This window comes from Apteryx rowi, unplaced genomic scaffold, assembly GCF_003343035.1.
Source record: "Apteryx rowi isolate R43461 unplaced genomic scaffold, aptRow1 scaffold_719, whole genome shotgun sequence".
Classification (NCBI taxonomy): Eukaryota; Metazoa; Chordata; class Aves; order Apterygiformes; family Apterygidae; genus Apteryx; species Apteryx rowi.
The window spans coordinates 22,120-37,727 of NW_020451004.1; the positions used below are offsets into that span (position 1 = coordinate 22,120).

A 15,608-nucleotide genomic window follows, 5' to 3' on the forward strand; every position below is an offset into this window, starting at 1 on the left:
ATTTTAAGCAGGATATGAAATTCATATCTGTGGTGGCTACTTAGATGATGCTTCACGGCCTTGGGTAACAGTATTAACTTTTTCCACTCTAAAGCTATTTGATAACAATTTTCATTGCAACTTCTTGATTCTAACTGTTGAAGTACTTATCTTGTACATTGACTAATTTGTGCATAGTTAGATATGCATAGGATTATTTCAGAAAGTACCTACTTGGCTGATTTTGCTTGTCACAAGATAGCAAATGTTTATTGCTTATCGCCACATTCATGCTCTGCCATTTGTCTTTCAGTTCAATTACTGTTTGCAGTGTATTGAGAAGTGATGAAGCAGATGAGAAATTTAACTCCATTGTTTACTTTCCCAGTCTACTAATCAGCAAGGTAACCTTTTTTTATTAGTAATAAAGGTTACAATAGGGAATAGGTACTTCAGAATCCTCTTAGTAATAACAAAAAGGCAACCCCATGACCTTTGCTTACACATTTTTTAGTTTTGGGAGATAAAGTAGTCAGGCCATTCTATACAGTTAACAGAATCCTTCTCCAAAAAGAGGAACAGAAAACTGAAATGTTTTCTGACTGGATGGTGAGATATGATAATACTTGACAAAACAAATCTTCACTTTTCAGTTCCTATGTTTGGCTTTATAAAATATTAAAATATTTGTCTAGGTACATGAGATATTCTTGCTCCTACCACTTAAAATACTGATTTGCCTTGTATGTTCTGAACTGGGCATACACACCTTACTGGCATAGCTCATATCCAGAACATTTTTCAACCAGATGCTTTTCACCAGCCTGTAATTCAACAGCATTGTGTAAGTATTTGTTGGAATAGAAGGGTTTTTCCAGTAATGTAGATTTTTGAATTACTTTATCATGAAATATGGAACAAAGAGCCTCAGCCTTCACTTTGAGCAAAAAGGCAGTTTTGTTAGTAGAATTTGCTTTACATTCACCAAGAGCAAAAAGTAGGTTGGAACTACTGTTCAGTAAAGCAATGTCTGGTCACAGCCATGTGCTTTGAATACTATACTTTCCATCTGATGTTCCGAAATTGCTCTAGAGATGTTAACTGAACCTACAACCAGACTAGATATGAAATCTAGCATCAATTTGCGGAGGATGAAATCTAGGCTTGCAGACTTGCAGACTGTCTTCATCATATTCAGACTTGAAGTCAATATTCTGATTGCCTGAATTCTATTCCAAAGAAACATCAAGTTCAAGTTAAAGCTGACATTTATTTTCTAGTCATTCTCTTATGGATACAGAAAATGTTGCAGGACAAATTATTCTAACGGGTTTTCTTTCCCGTTTCTCTTTTCCCTTTTCTCTCTCCTTTCCATTGTTCAATGCAAGTTACTTGAATTTCTCCCTGAGCAGCATCTCCTCATTCTATATAAAGTACATGAAGTACATGCACTGATATGTACAAAACTATTTAATACATGAGCAACCTGATCCTGGATTACCAAGTTCTTTTAGCTTTTTCTGTAACAGTAATTTTTTTTAGAATAATTCTCTTGTGTTAAAGAGATTCAATAGACCGTAACAATTTGCAATAATGTTGTTGGGGAACAGTTGGTAATGTAGCACTGTTTGGAGAAATGCTCAACTTCTCTCAAGCACTATTTGTGAAGATAAGTTGTCAAACAAGAATATAATTCAAGAGAAGAGACCCTGCTTTGATGTTTTCAAAGCCACTTTGGACTCTAGGCCTAGAGAACAACAGAAGAATGACATTTGAGAGAGAGAAAAAGGCTTGTATCTATTTTCTATACTATTCAGCCTTGGCTTTTACTAGACAAAAGACATTTCTTCAAGTGATCTAGACAGTTTAAGTAAGGCTGGCTGCTGATCACAGCAAACATTAAAGGAGTGAAGGGGAAGGAATGGGAGCCAAAGTTACTTCATTTTTAAAAATAAACACATTAATAATGTGTCTGAGAAGTCAGTATTCTTTGTAGTAAGAGAGAGGTTCACAAATTATGTAATAGCTCTTGACTAGCTTCCAGTAGTTAATTCATAGTTTTCTACTGTAAATTCAGCCAGGCTGTTCAATGCTGTGAGGTGAGGCTTACAACAAATTTAAACTTGATTAAAGCTCTTGGGAGATGTGTGGAAGAATTCCTAAAACTCAAAATGGTAATGGCTTCAACATACAGAAATTAGTTTAAAAGGCTGTTGTAGCTAAATTCAGTCTTAGCTAAAACTCACAAGTCTTTGAAAATGGCAGACTACATGAGTCTTGCCAGACAGCATGCCTTGATGATCTGTAGTTGTGAGACTTGTTCCTGGACTCTGAATGAGCTTTTGTTTCTGAAATAATAATTGCACATAGGATTAACCTGAAACATCTATTTAAAAATCATAAACTAGTACTCTAAAAAATAGGCTCATATCCAGGTGACAGGGATCTGAAGGGTTCTAAATATTGAAAAAATGTACAGTCATTTAGAATTAGTAGATTAGACATCTTACTATTGAATTGAAATATCTATGCTGAATCTTCCTAATTTTTAAGTGTTGCATCATTTTAACATTTTGCAAAGGCTTTTCCCCCCATATTTTAATCAAGCACTTCTGCAATATTTTTGCTAGGTCACCCTGAAGTGTTTTCCGCTGAGAATAAGTTGGACTTTTTAAGCCTTTCTGTTTAACAAGTACTTTTGGAATCATCCTGGTTGCCTTATATTATGCTCTCCCAAGAGTAATATCCTTACAATGTAAAGGTGACCTAAGCAAAATACATTTTGAGGTTAAGCTGATGCTTTTGTTGTAGCATCTTTTCTCTAATTCATAATTCATCCTTTTGCTATTTCCTGTTACATTTTTAATTGCTTCCATGTTCTTAAACAATAGTAAAATAAAAAAGTAGGGGAAAAGGCTATAATAGTCTAAGGCATCTCTCCTGAGCTCACTTCTGTGTTAAATTGTTTAACTTGTGTTTATTTAGTGCAATACAGTAGATGTACTCTTTTCTAAAGTTAACCATTTACTTGTTTGCAGTGCTAACATCCTGCTCTATAAATTAGATTGTAGGCTTTGCAGACTTAATTAAATATTAGGTGAATAATTTCATGAATAATTCCACTTGCTAAAAAATAAAATGTGTGACAAATTATAAATATTTTGAGAAGTATTCTTTACAAAAATGAACAATTTTTCTGTATTTTGAAAGCGGTTGTCAGTTTTGCAGTGTGCTTTATGGCAATTAAGGATCTTTCAGTGAAATCCATTTTTACTGTGAAGGGTACCCTAAGAAATCACCTGCAAAGAATACAACCATGTAAACCATTATACAAGCTACTTTATAGCTTGCATTTTTGTGCAGTGAGAAATTTATATTAATATTGTTTTTTTGTGTAATGATCAGAAGATGACAGCTCTATTTAATAGGAAATCAACAAGATTTTTCTTTAATTGCTAATAGAGCAACATATATGGGCTAAAATGAAAAGCCTTCAGTACTTGTAGTTCTGTGTTACTTTAACTGTTCAGACTTAAAAGGACATTTTAGGCTTAATATCACAAAATGTAGGCTTCTCAGTATAAAGATGAAAATCAGTGTCTGATTCCAAGAAGCAAACCCTCAACTGTAAATCATCACAGCTATTTTTATTTCAAGTCAGTGGAGCATGATATCAAGTCAGTCATACTGTGCCAGTTTACATGGCTTCTCTAATCGTGTTTAGGTAATGGTTCTTTGTAAATTAAAGAAATAATTTGTCTGGAAGGAATAAAAGTATCATACCAGATTGCTTTGTACATTAATGGTTAGCAGTATTTGCATTAACTCAGGTTCTTTTAAAACAAACAAAAACTTTGAAACATCTTGGAAAGCTGGAGAGGAAAAGGAGGCAAGGGAAGAGAAACATTTAATATACTGATACAGCCATTCTCAACAGAATGATGATCTATAGAAAATTTGCGATCTATAGAACAGACTGTGCTTCTATTGCCTCCAGAATTTGATGTAAATGATGCTGATTTCTGCTGTAGAAAGGCATTTTGCCCTCTGTAAAATCAGGTACTTAATCCTGGAGGTCTCCATTAGACTGAGCTTCTTGTATTGTCTATTAAGTAATTTTATTTGAAGAAGTTTGTAAATTTGACATGGTCAGTGGTTTCAATGCTTGACTGTAGACAATTTCATAATAGGGAATAAGTAATATTTCAGATAATCCTACTGATACTGCAGGTCTTTTTTTCAAGAGGAGTAAACTTTTTTATAAAGAGTATGTTTTAGTTTTGTGCCAGGTTCCAGAATAACCTTGGAAGTGTTAGGGAGGAGAGTGAAGATCTGGAAAGACCAAAGAAATTACTTTTCTTAAGTAACTTAATGTCCATGTGCCATGTGAGCCCTTGTTTAGAGTTTACTCTTACAAACAAGAGAAAGAAGTTGTAAGCAATAGTTAGAGAAACTCATGTTTTTGGTTAGTAGGGAAATAAAGAAGCTATGTATCAGGGTTTATAGCCAGAAGAACAAAGAAAGGTTTGTGCAGGAAAGGAGTCATCTTTCTTTTCCCTTGTTGGTGCCTAGGAAATGATACAACTACATAAGATTACCTGAGAATATGCAAGTTTTGTTTTATCAGGTTTTATGAATGACAAAGAAAAATCTATTCTGGACCTATGTTCAAGAAAAATGAAATATTGGTAATCTAAATTATATTCTCATATAGACAGGTATCAGGAGAAAAAATAACACAAGAAATTAATCACTAAAACTAAATAAACTGTATCATTTTTAAATGTTAATTTCATTGTCCTTTCTGCTGTTAAACTAATGGAGTCACTAATTCCATATCTCTGAATGTTTAGTCTTGTTCAGATGTGTTTTTATAGGAGCTAGTAGTAGGAGCTACCAAGGAACTGCTGAAGTGCATCTATTTAGTACAGTTTCTCTATCCTATTATTCTTAATGTAATTAAAGACTAAAAGAGAAGAATGTTACAAGAAATTGGAATTTAAACTATGTACTTCAGATTAAGAGAGGTTTACGAGGCATCTTATGTGCCTTGATCMATACAGCCTTGTTTCTTACAGTGTATTTTGTCCTGAAGTAATTACCTACAAAGCTAACACTTCTTGGGGCTGTGACTCCCCTGACTGAACAAAGTGAAGTCTTCATCAATGGCAGTGTTTCAGCCCGCATTAGCAGTCTTTGGTGACATATGCATAAAGGAACGTGGAAGTCACCTCAAATGTTTTGACTGACAAATCATAACTTAGAATCCTTAAAATGTGTAGTTAAATTTAATTCACCCCCACTAGCAAACATAATATGAAATTGTTAATTATAAACTCTTGGCTTTTATTCATTGCGCTGCAGAGACTGTGAAGACTGAGCTAGCAGTCTGAAGGTGAATTTTTCATCGGGAAAGGAGAATGGCTTGGTAATAAGCAATGCTTCTGCCTTAGTAGTAGACAGAATTACTACCAGCAGATTAAGTCCCCATCTAATTCTTAGAATTAGAATTCTTAAAATTATTTTGAGGACTTTTTATTAATATCTATGTCTCCCTTTACAACCCTTGACCCTGCCTTTCCAGAGCTGATGTCTTCCCCATTCATATGTCTAGTAGTAGTCAGGGGCACCCTCTTAGCTGAGGAAGAGCTGAAACTGGCCAGCTGAAGGAGGCTAATTGGTAGAGACAATACGTTTCAAATGGCGAGAGGCTCATTTAGAAATGGAAACTCTGAACAGTGGCTTTGGGTCTTTGTTCTTTGCCTTTTTTAATAGGCCCGTTTGCCTTAAGTTACTTGTGTGATGTTATTCTGAGTGAAGGCAAAGTAAATCAAAGGAAGCTTAAGAAAGAAAATAATAAATACAGTTTCTGTAATAGGAACCAGTGGAAAATATAATAATGGTAAAGATGATCTGATAAAGCTTTAGTGAGAACCAAGGAAAAACTACCCTTTGTCATACTCTTTGGTGTGATATGTATTTGCCAGATCAACAATCTGAATCAACAAGAATTTAAAATCTTAAATATTTTGACCTAAGAAATGAGGCTTGTCTTGAGAATGTCAGTGGTGTTCAGGGCCAGCCAAAACAAGCTGCAACTGGGAAAATATGATTTATTCCCCCGCCCCCCCCCAGGCAGAGATGGTTTGAGTTGGGCCAAGAGAAACTTAACAAATCTGCCCGAGGAAGATTAACTGTCAAGTGAGGGGAGATCTGTGTGTACATGGCCGTTGTTATTGTTGTTTATCATTTGTTTTGTCTGCCTTGTACCTTGGGAGAATGAATAAATAAAGCTGTGTTTTGAGTTGCTAATCTGCTAGTCACAGAGTATGAAAGGGAAGGCTGGTAGATGCCAAACTCTGATGGGTTAAGAAGCAGGGAGAAGATATGCTGGATCTCTGGGAAGCAGTCCTGACCAGCAATTACTTGGGGGGCTTCTAACTAGATGCAGATGCCAGAAACGAGGTCTGCCAGGATCTTCTTGCTCACAGTTTGTCACGGTTTGCCTATGTTTTGGACAGGTGACATAGTCTGTTCCATCACATTTGTGGAAACTGGGATATATAGCAGACAAATTTCATTCTTTTTCTTTGTTCTTTTTCTTTGTTCTTGACTCAGTGATGTGAACAACTGCAAGTGGGAAAATATTTTGCTAGCCATAGAGACAAAAGCAGAATTACTAGAATTGTTGTCCTAAGAGCCGTATTTCATCGGGGACTGCTCATCTGCTTTACGGGATTGAGGCCAGAACATTAATGACTCTACCCCTTCCCCAAACAAAAATGGATTTCATAGGTGTTCTTTTGATGGGGAAATCCCTGTCCTAAATAAAGAACTGCTTTCATTGTGGTATCAAAAATATCCTGGATTCTGATTTTCTCAATTTTGTTTGTAAGAGTTATTTAGTTTTGAAAAATGTTGCTACACTATCTATTTTCATTTGCTGTGACACACTGTAGCAATGGCAATTAAGATGTGAGCATTTGTACTGTTTTCACGCATAGATCTTATGTATCTTTTTATTCTGTTAGAGGCATCAGCTAATGAAAATAAATAAATGAGGTGTGGCTGCTCCTCCCCCTCATTGATGTGAATGTTCTGTATGCTTTTATCAGTAGACTGTTAGCCATTAGGCCTTTGATAGTTACTTTATTTGCACCATCAATATTGCAACTTTCTTTTAGGAAGAATTTGTCTTCCTCAGATATATGTTTGTGCTGTTTTTTCAGTGCTTCTGCTAAAACAGTCACTTTGAGTTAGCAGCATAAAGCTAGCAAGTGCTCAGAGGAATTCTATAACTAAACAAGTTTAAACAAATGTAAGGTCTTTACCATAGACTGTGGAAAGCAGCAGAAAACTCAACAGTCTTGGACAAATTTGAGAGAATGTCTCTCTCTCTCTCTCTCATCTTTTCTAGAGATGAATTGCAATTGTTTGTCTTTCAGTCGTCACATGATGTTTCTTGTTCAGTGAGTCGGAATTAGCCATCTCCTCTTATTTCCAGATTTCCTTTGGGAGAAAAGTTTGCCAAATGGGTGAAAAGAGGCAATTCAGTAAAATTTTTGCGGAAGTCTAGAATCCTAATGGTGATTCATTTTGGTGACAGTTTATATACAGTTTGTATAGCTGGATGGTAATGAAGTGTAAACATATGATGCATACTGGTAAAAGAAAAAAATATTAAAGGCTGAACTTCATGTCTTCTTCATTCTATGTAAAGTAGATGACAAGAATAATTTGGGATATGCTGTTGTCTTTTCTAACAACGCTTTCCAGGGTATTAATAGCTTTTCTTTCCATTAAGGCAACAGGGAAACTTCTGCCTCTTGTTTCTACATGCTTTCTGTCAGCTTTTCTTTTTTGCTGTTTCCCTTTATTTTTAACACACCCATCTTTTAAAGAGGAGAAAATTTTTGACTGGAGATACAGCCCATACTCATACATTTATTCAGCACACTGTTTTCTTTTTTTAAAATAAATTTTTATTCTATAATTTTATACTTTTTATTTTCTTTATTATAAAAACATCAAAAGGTCCATGTTGGATTATAAAGTTCCTAAGGCCGATCTGCTAATTTTAGCATTTGTTTAAAATATACATTTTTTCCTTTTAGACAGAACTGGTCAATTTTATGAGTGTGATGACTGAAAAGTAGGTGCCTGTTTGATCTGAAGTCACGGAATACAATTGTAACCTTGAAATGTGTCACATTTCCTGAATACAGGTGCTGAACTTTAAAAACTGAAATGCAGAGCTAAAATGGAAACTCATTTAACAGTAGATTTATTTCATGAATTTTATTGTTAAATGAGGTGAGAAAAAGGTGATAGCTTACACAGCAGCATGCATTGTACAAATGTCTTATAAATGACAAAACAGTATCAGACCTTCCTCTATCTGTAAAGTTGTTCTAAACCAGAAAGTCTTAAAATACAGGAAATTCCACAGACTTCCTTGTGAATTCTTGAGCCATCAGTCTCAAGGTATCTTATATCAACTACTCTGCAAAAAGAGACTTTCTGGACTAGAAGTAAATCGGAGTGTTAGGATACTTAGATGCAGTCAGATCCCTAAGAAGGTTTGGCTTTACAGAAACATGTTTTGTCATTTATACAAGTGATTATTCACCATCCATTGAATGATGATTTTACATTTGAAAGAACTCGATGACTTCTGAATCCACTGAAGCTAGTAATAAAATTTTGCTTGATGATTTTATACTCCTGAAGTACTAGTTTAGTTACCTGCTTTACTTTAAATTTGATACCAGTTTAGTTACCTAGTGCATTAAAAAATACAAAAGGCATAAGTGGTTGAGAACATTCTGGTGATCTTCACAGTATTGCTCAAGAGCTGTCTGAACGTGATGTTACACATGGATGAATTTGAAAAAAACAGGGCAAATCTTTATTGGTAGCCTAAGTTTCTATATAAAGCTTTTTATGGGACTTGACTTCTTTAAGGAAGTCTCTTCCCGTGTTGTCAATTACTTAGTAGAAACAAATAATGTAGCAGTAATAAAGCACTGCTTTATTTCTTCCCTATTTTTCAGTCAAGGTCATGCTTTTGCTTTAAATCACTTACTGATACTTTATGATAGAGTTATATTTCTTTCCTCTGAGTAAGGCCTATTCTGGAAAGTGCCTGGTTTTCTGTACCAAGTAAAACATGATGCATCCTTCTGTGTTAATTTAAAAGTTATGTCTTTTTAATAGTTCATTTCAATTTATCTTTTTGCTTCAGTTATTGAAGCTTTTGCTAGTATTTTCCACATTCTTCTTAGCTCCTTATGTTTTATTGAATGTTACTAACTAGAGTGCCTCATGTAAAACTAGCGTATCTTTTGAAATGAACACTAAGATTTAATCCAGACACTGCCAATCCTAAGAAATCTTGGAAATGAGTAGGCTTTATTTTTTAGCTGATATCCTTGGTGATTCTGTTTTTAATCAAAAGACTTAAATAAAAGTAAAAAATCATAGTATTAATTGATTCATTAGTATTCTTATGATAAGCAAAGTTGTAATTTGTCATTCAGATTTGTGTTTGTAAATATCAGCAAATGTATAAGAATAGAAATGAAAGTTAAAAAAAATTAAGGCCTTATGGGGTCAAATAAACATGGTGATCTCAAAGCTGTTCAAAATTTATGATGATCAAAGCTTCTGTTAGTATCAAAACTTCAATTACCAGCTGTGCCTTGTAAGGAGGCAAGGCCCTCCTTACAAGGGCCATCTTCTGCTAGTTTTTTGTGGTGTAAGGTCTCTATTAAAAATTCTATTAAAAATGTATTTTTCATTTATCCCTGAAGTTTGCTCCTTCCCCCCCTCTGTATATGTATCTTGACTCCTTATGTAGCCTTGCTGATTTGTCAAAATGTTATTAGATGAGAGCATTTTTGTATTTTTTTATTTTTAAAAATCCTAGAAAARATGCCTTGTCTCCTTGCCCAGACAGTTGTTCTTGTACAATGTTTGAAGTTTACCCTTGTCCTGCCCATCATTTTGTTCTTTTTTCCTAGAGGGTCCCCATTTCAGTATGTTTTTTAAGCGGGTCTGTTCTTCCCTTCCACAGTGGATCCTGACTGGTTTGTCTACTCTTTTGCCAGCTCATGCTTATTTTATCGCAGGTCTTGCACCTTCCAGTTTTTGGGCCTTAGTTTCTCTTTTGCTTGCTGCCCCTTCTTCACTTTCTGTCTCCATATCCGTCTCTCTCTTTCTTTCTCTTCTCCCTGCCCTCCCTCAGCAATAAGTTTCTGTGTGAGTCATATTATTCCAGTTTTCTCAGCTTTTTTTTTTTTTTCATTTCTGCTATTATTCATTATAGGCAGCTTCCACAGTGTCCTTTAGCAGGGAACTGAACACTTAAGACAAGATGGATGGTTGCATTGATCCTGGTATACTGTAAGTGTAGCAATTCACTTAGAGCATGATTAAAGCAACCACAGTGAAAGTAGGCAACTTATGAAACTCTAGCAAGTTTCTACTGAGCATGTGTGAATTCAGACTTACTTGAAAAAAAAAAAACCCTAAATAGATTTTCATAGGAATGGTTAAATGAATGTATTTGATACAAGGGCCATCTTTCAATAAATCTCATAGCCTGCTTTTAGATCATTCATGTGATTGAATGCCTTCATTGAAAGAAAAACTACACATGAGCAAATATTTTCTTTCTTAATGCTCATAGTCCAGCCARAATGATTTGGTGATCTCAATCTTAAAAGCAACTGAAAATATGATCTCACAATGGGAAGTGCCTGGGTAAGTTTGTAAGAAAGTACAATCACTTCTGTCTATAGCAAAATACAAAACTTATATTAGCATAAACGCCACTCAAATAAGATGCATGTTTGTAGGGAAATTCTGAACATAATGACTATTTCTCTCTCTTTGTAGCTATGTTTTTCTTTCAGCTTAATATATGAGAGACTGACAATATCCTGCTGTAATTTTTACTGTGTAGAATGAATGTAACATAATACTGCATTTTCTAAAGCTTACAATTTTTAATGGTATCTTTCTTTTAGAAGGTCAACTTTACTGTACTCCTTTGCCTGAAGTAGCAACCTGTATGTCTCCTTTCATTTTAAATGTCTACTCTCTTAAAGAGATTGAGTTATTTTAGGATACTTAAAAACAGCTTGTTATTAAATGTACGTATAAGACTAAGTTGTGCTATAAGCTACATAGATATGCCCCGTAAGTGAACAGGAGCTTGGAGGATGCAAAGGCAGAACATAGCCACAAAGTTCTTGAAGTTTAAGTGTAAGCATTCCTCATTCTTGTACTTGATTACAGAATCTTTTGGCTGAAAAGGTGGAACAGCTTATGGAGTGGAGCTCAAGGCGTTCAGTCATCCGCATGAATGGAGACAAATTCCGAAGATTTGTGAAGGCTCCACCTCGTAACTACTCTGTGATAGTGATGTTCACTGCTCTCCAGCCACAACGGCAGTGTTCTGTTTGCAGGTAATTTATACCTTACTGATGTTTTTTGTTGTCTTCACTACAGTTTTCAAGTGAACATTTTAAGCGATGTGTAGTACAAGTAGGATTGTTCTTTGCATGGGGCAGGTGTTGAGAATTTAAAGCCTCACTGCTTGTAATAGCATCTTCTTCAACTTGCTTTTAATCTGTATGATGAATTTTAGATACCTGGTTAGTTTCAGTTTGTGTTTTTTATTACAATTGAATAAAACGTACACCACTGATGAAGACCTTCTCCTTAAGAAATATGCTTTGTTCTATTATCAGTTGGCCCTATTCTTTCCAAAGATGCTTTGTGATGGAAGTGATTAATTACCATTTAGTAATATGACAGTTCTCTAATTCCTCCAGTTAAGTGATGTCCAAGGCTCTGATACAGATGTGAGTTACCCCGTGATTTCACAGCTCTGAGCAGTTCTTACTTGCTATCACCTTTTTCCATGAGGACATGCTCATTATGGAATACTGTCTGGTACTGTACTTTGATGTATACTGATGGCTCCTGTTAGAATATATATTAGAGTGGGACCGGTATTCTTTTAAGTCCAAGATCTTTCTCTGTAAGTTCCTAGTTCAATAAGCTAACTATAGACATGGGAATAGGGCCAAGGGACTGAAAGGTAGTCATGTATTTAATTAGCATTCTAAATCAGAAAATGAGCTAATAAAACCTTCTCCAGCCAAAATATGCATTAAAAATTACTGCATTTAGTAAGAGGTGGGATTATTTTGCAGGGTGTTCTAACCAGTATTTAAATAGGCAGCAAATTGCTCTGCAGGGCTATGAATTAGGTAAGCTCTATCCAAAGTAATATTGTTTCTTGGTTTTAAACAGGTGTGCTTTAAACAATAGGCAAAGTTGATAGATGTAACAGCTTGCTGGATTTCTTAGGTGATGGAATGTGACATTTACAATAGAAACTTTCATGTRTACTATCATAAGATATAAACCTGTAATCATATGTTTTTATAATTTTTTTTTTATAGATTAATTTTTTTGTTATAGGAATCAGTTGGTTAATGTTGAGGAGAAGGATGTAAATTGCATTCCTTCAGTTCACCTTCCACATCTGAACTGTGAAGTGCAAAGAGTAGGTACAGAAGCTGTCCATTGGTCCAGCATCAAAGGAATTTTTCCTTTACCACCTCCAATGCTTAGTTGCTGCTGTTTCTTCTTTGTGTTGCCAGAGTTCAACTTTAGGAGATGAAATGGGAGTTGAAATTACCATACTCTTTTAAATCATTTCTTATTTTCCTACCCAGTAGTTAAAAGTACAAGAGATGCACTAAGTTCAGCTTTTTAAGGGGTCAGTCTATTCATCATTATAATGGAGGTATCAAATTCCTTCCCTGTGTTATGTACAGCTGTGAAAACAACACAAATATTACTGTTATTAAGGGAGTTAATTTTGCTTAAAACTGTATACTGTTTACTGTACTGAAAAAGAGCTTATAAACTTCAGCCTGTAATATGCCACTTTAGGCATTTATGTATATAGCAACAGTAAATCTTGAAGCAGAGAGGGAAGGAAAAATCAACATATTGCCTTTAGTTAGGTTTGTTTAAATGTGAAGTTGAGATCCACTCTTGCCATGTGAAATAAAAGGAATTTAATGAGGTTGATTGTACTGCACATAAAACCATTATCAGGAACTTCGACATCTTCAAATCAACGGTTAATTAATTGACAGCAGCACTGAATGAATATACAGAACTGGAAAATGCATGCATTACTTTATCACTAGCTATTCACTCACCACTTTGCCTAAAGCAAAAATAGATTTTTAACTTAATCTGTAAATGTTCTGTGAGGATACTTATGTCCAAGGTTTAAGTTAACTGTTACTCATCAAAATATTTTCAGAACAATTGCATACGAAAAATCAGTGCGATATTTCAAATATAAAGTAGCACCTAGGCTGAAATCATTGAATAACGTTGCTGCAAGTGTTAGCATATTTTTTTCCCCTAAAAAGGGTGCCTGCTCGGTTTCCTGCACCACTGCCATCAACTAAAAAGCTGTTTTTGTCTTTTCTCTTTAGTGGCTATATTTGACATTTCATTATGGATGAAAGTAATGGTTGTGCTCTTCCTCTGGAGAAGAGCAGTGAAAGACCATGTCGTTAAAACAAACCATTGTAGATTTGCACATCTGAGGCTGGTAGAGATCATGTGTATCCCGTCTTGTTAAAGTGACCTATACCCTTTGTTTTCCTTTGTGTATCTGATTTAGCGTTTGGCTATATTGTAGAAGTTTATCATCAAAATGAGCCCCTGCTTTTACAAATCAATATGTCTTATCTTGTAAGTGTTTCGAATGGTTATGCCAGCGTTCATGGAGTGGTAGTTTCTTGCATCCAGAAAGTTAGCACCTTGGCACATGTTCAAACTGGATATAGAATCGGTGTAGGATCAAGTTCTCTACCAGCCTAAAAGTGTATAAATCTCTTGTGTCCATCCATTGCTGAAAAGTGCTTTAGTCTGGACATTGTCTAGAAGGTATGAAGATGGATATTTCCTGCCCTTTTTAACACCAGAGGAGTTCAAAATTTTGAATAAAACTTGGTTGAGTGATACTGGCCAACTCTTATCAGGGTGATATTTAATCCAACTGATGTGAGAGAAAAGAAAAAAAGTGTTACCTGTCCATATAGTATGGACCTCTGTGACCACATTTGTCTCAGAAAATAGTTTTTTTCTGTGCACAGCAAGGAAGGCATTGTCACTTCAGTCATGTTGTAAGTCACTTAAAGGTGTGTGAAAGTGTGTGGAAATGATATCAACTTACCTTTAAAATGTTACATACAAAGAAATGCCTGAGACTCCAAATGTTTGGATGAAACTTGCGTGTGTAAAAATTATCCTTTTAGTCAAAGTAGTTTATAAATTTTTTACTAAAATCAAAGCGTATTATATGTTTTGTAGATATTGTCTATTAAAAGTTATTTAACATCTGATCCTTTCTCCTTAGCTTCCTGAAGTTCAACTGGAAAATGTCATTAAAAATTTCTGGTTTTGTGTTTGTCAATTTTTGTCAAACTTACTTGTTGATCTAGGCTTGTTTGTTCTTGATATACTTCATATGTCAAGATTGCTGTATTTAATGTTTTCCCCTTGCTTACCCTTTACTTACTTAATTCCCTTTACTTAATTTTGCTTGATTTTCTTCTAATCTTTTGACATTGTCCTTTTTCAGTATATACTTTTAAAAGTCAGAAATCATATGTTTTCATTACTGATTGGAACTTACTCTTTGACCAGAACAAATTGGATTAGTTTAAGGGAGCTTCTAGAAAGACAACTACAAATTTTGCTTTATGAGCCAAAAAGATTGGTTCTATATTCATTTTAATGAAATATTTTCACTAACCTTGTAGACTAGAAAATGTATTTATAGACTATCTGAATCCATCCAGTTCCCTAATGCATAGAGGCTTCTGTAAACCAATAGCTTTGTATACTAGCTACTGGTAATTCTAGTCAGGCCTCTMGAGTGTGTTTTTCAAAGAAATTATGGGCTTTATCCTAAAGCAGAATTTGGATATTTCTGTCTAGCATTTTGGACAACCAAGTTTAAATTTTCTGGTCCAAAAACTATTCAAAGCCATTTGGTGCCTTCACAGCTGCATAYGTGGCACAGTATTCCTGTGGAGAAATTTATTTAGGTTCAATATGACATAACTGATTTGAGAGATGAATTAACCATAACAGATTAGACATCCTATATGCTCTTGAATGTTATAGTCAAAGGGGAGATTTTATAACAGTCAGATTTTTTTTTCTGTGTATGCTTGGAAATATGTCTGATGAAACTATTTAGGTCCCAAGACATTAAAGTGGGTGAGTCTTAATTGACTTTACCTGCTAGGCCTATTCTTGTTCCGTATACTGTGCAACAGCACATTGGAAGAGAGATCAAAAGGGAATCTTACAGCAGTAATTTATGAGTCCAAGTATTCCTATAATTGGAATGGGGTAATTTATTGAAGTACATCCTGAAGATGAGCAGCATCCCTTGAACAATAATTTCCTGTAGTGACACGGCACTGGACCTTCAGACTTCCATTATTTAAGTGTGTGTTGATTACACTATTATGATGAATCAATTTGAAGTTTATGGTTTGGGCTGAACAGTCAGA

At 34.9% G+C, this 15,608-nt stretch overlaps 1 protein-coding gene across 2 annotated transcripts in view; it reads left to right on the forward strand.

Annotated features, from left to right (window-relative positions):
- Nucleotides 1–321: 321 nt before the first annotated feature.
- The window catches only part of TUSC3 (tumor suppressor candidate 3), a 104,844-nt gene continuing 89,557 nt past the window's right edge, over nt 322–15,608 (forward strand). For both annotated transcript variants that reach the window (XM_026087481.1, XM_026087480.1), the window contains exons 1-2: nt 322–383; nt 11,281–11,450. In XM_026087481.1, the coding sequence (XP_025943266.1) occupies nt 11,311–11,450 (140 nt within the window). In that variant the 5' untranslated portion in view covers nt 322–383; nt 11,281–11,310. The remainder of the gene's footprint in view (nt 384–11,280; nt 11,451–15,608) is intronic.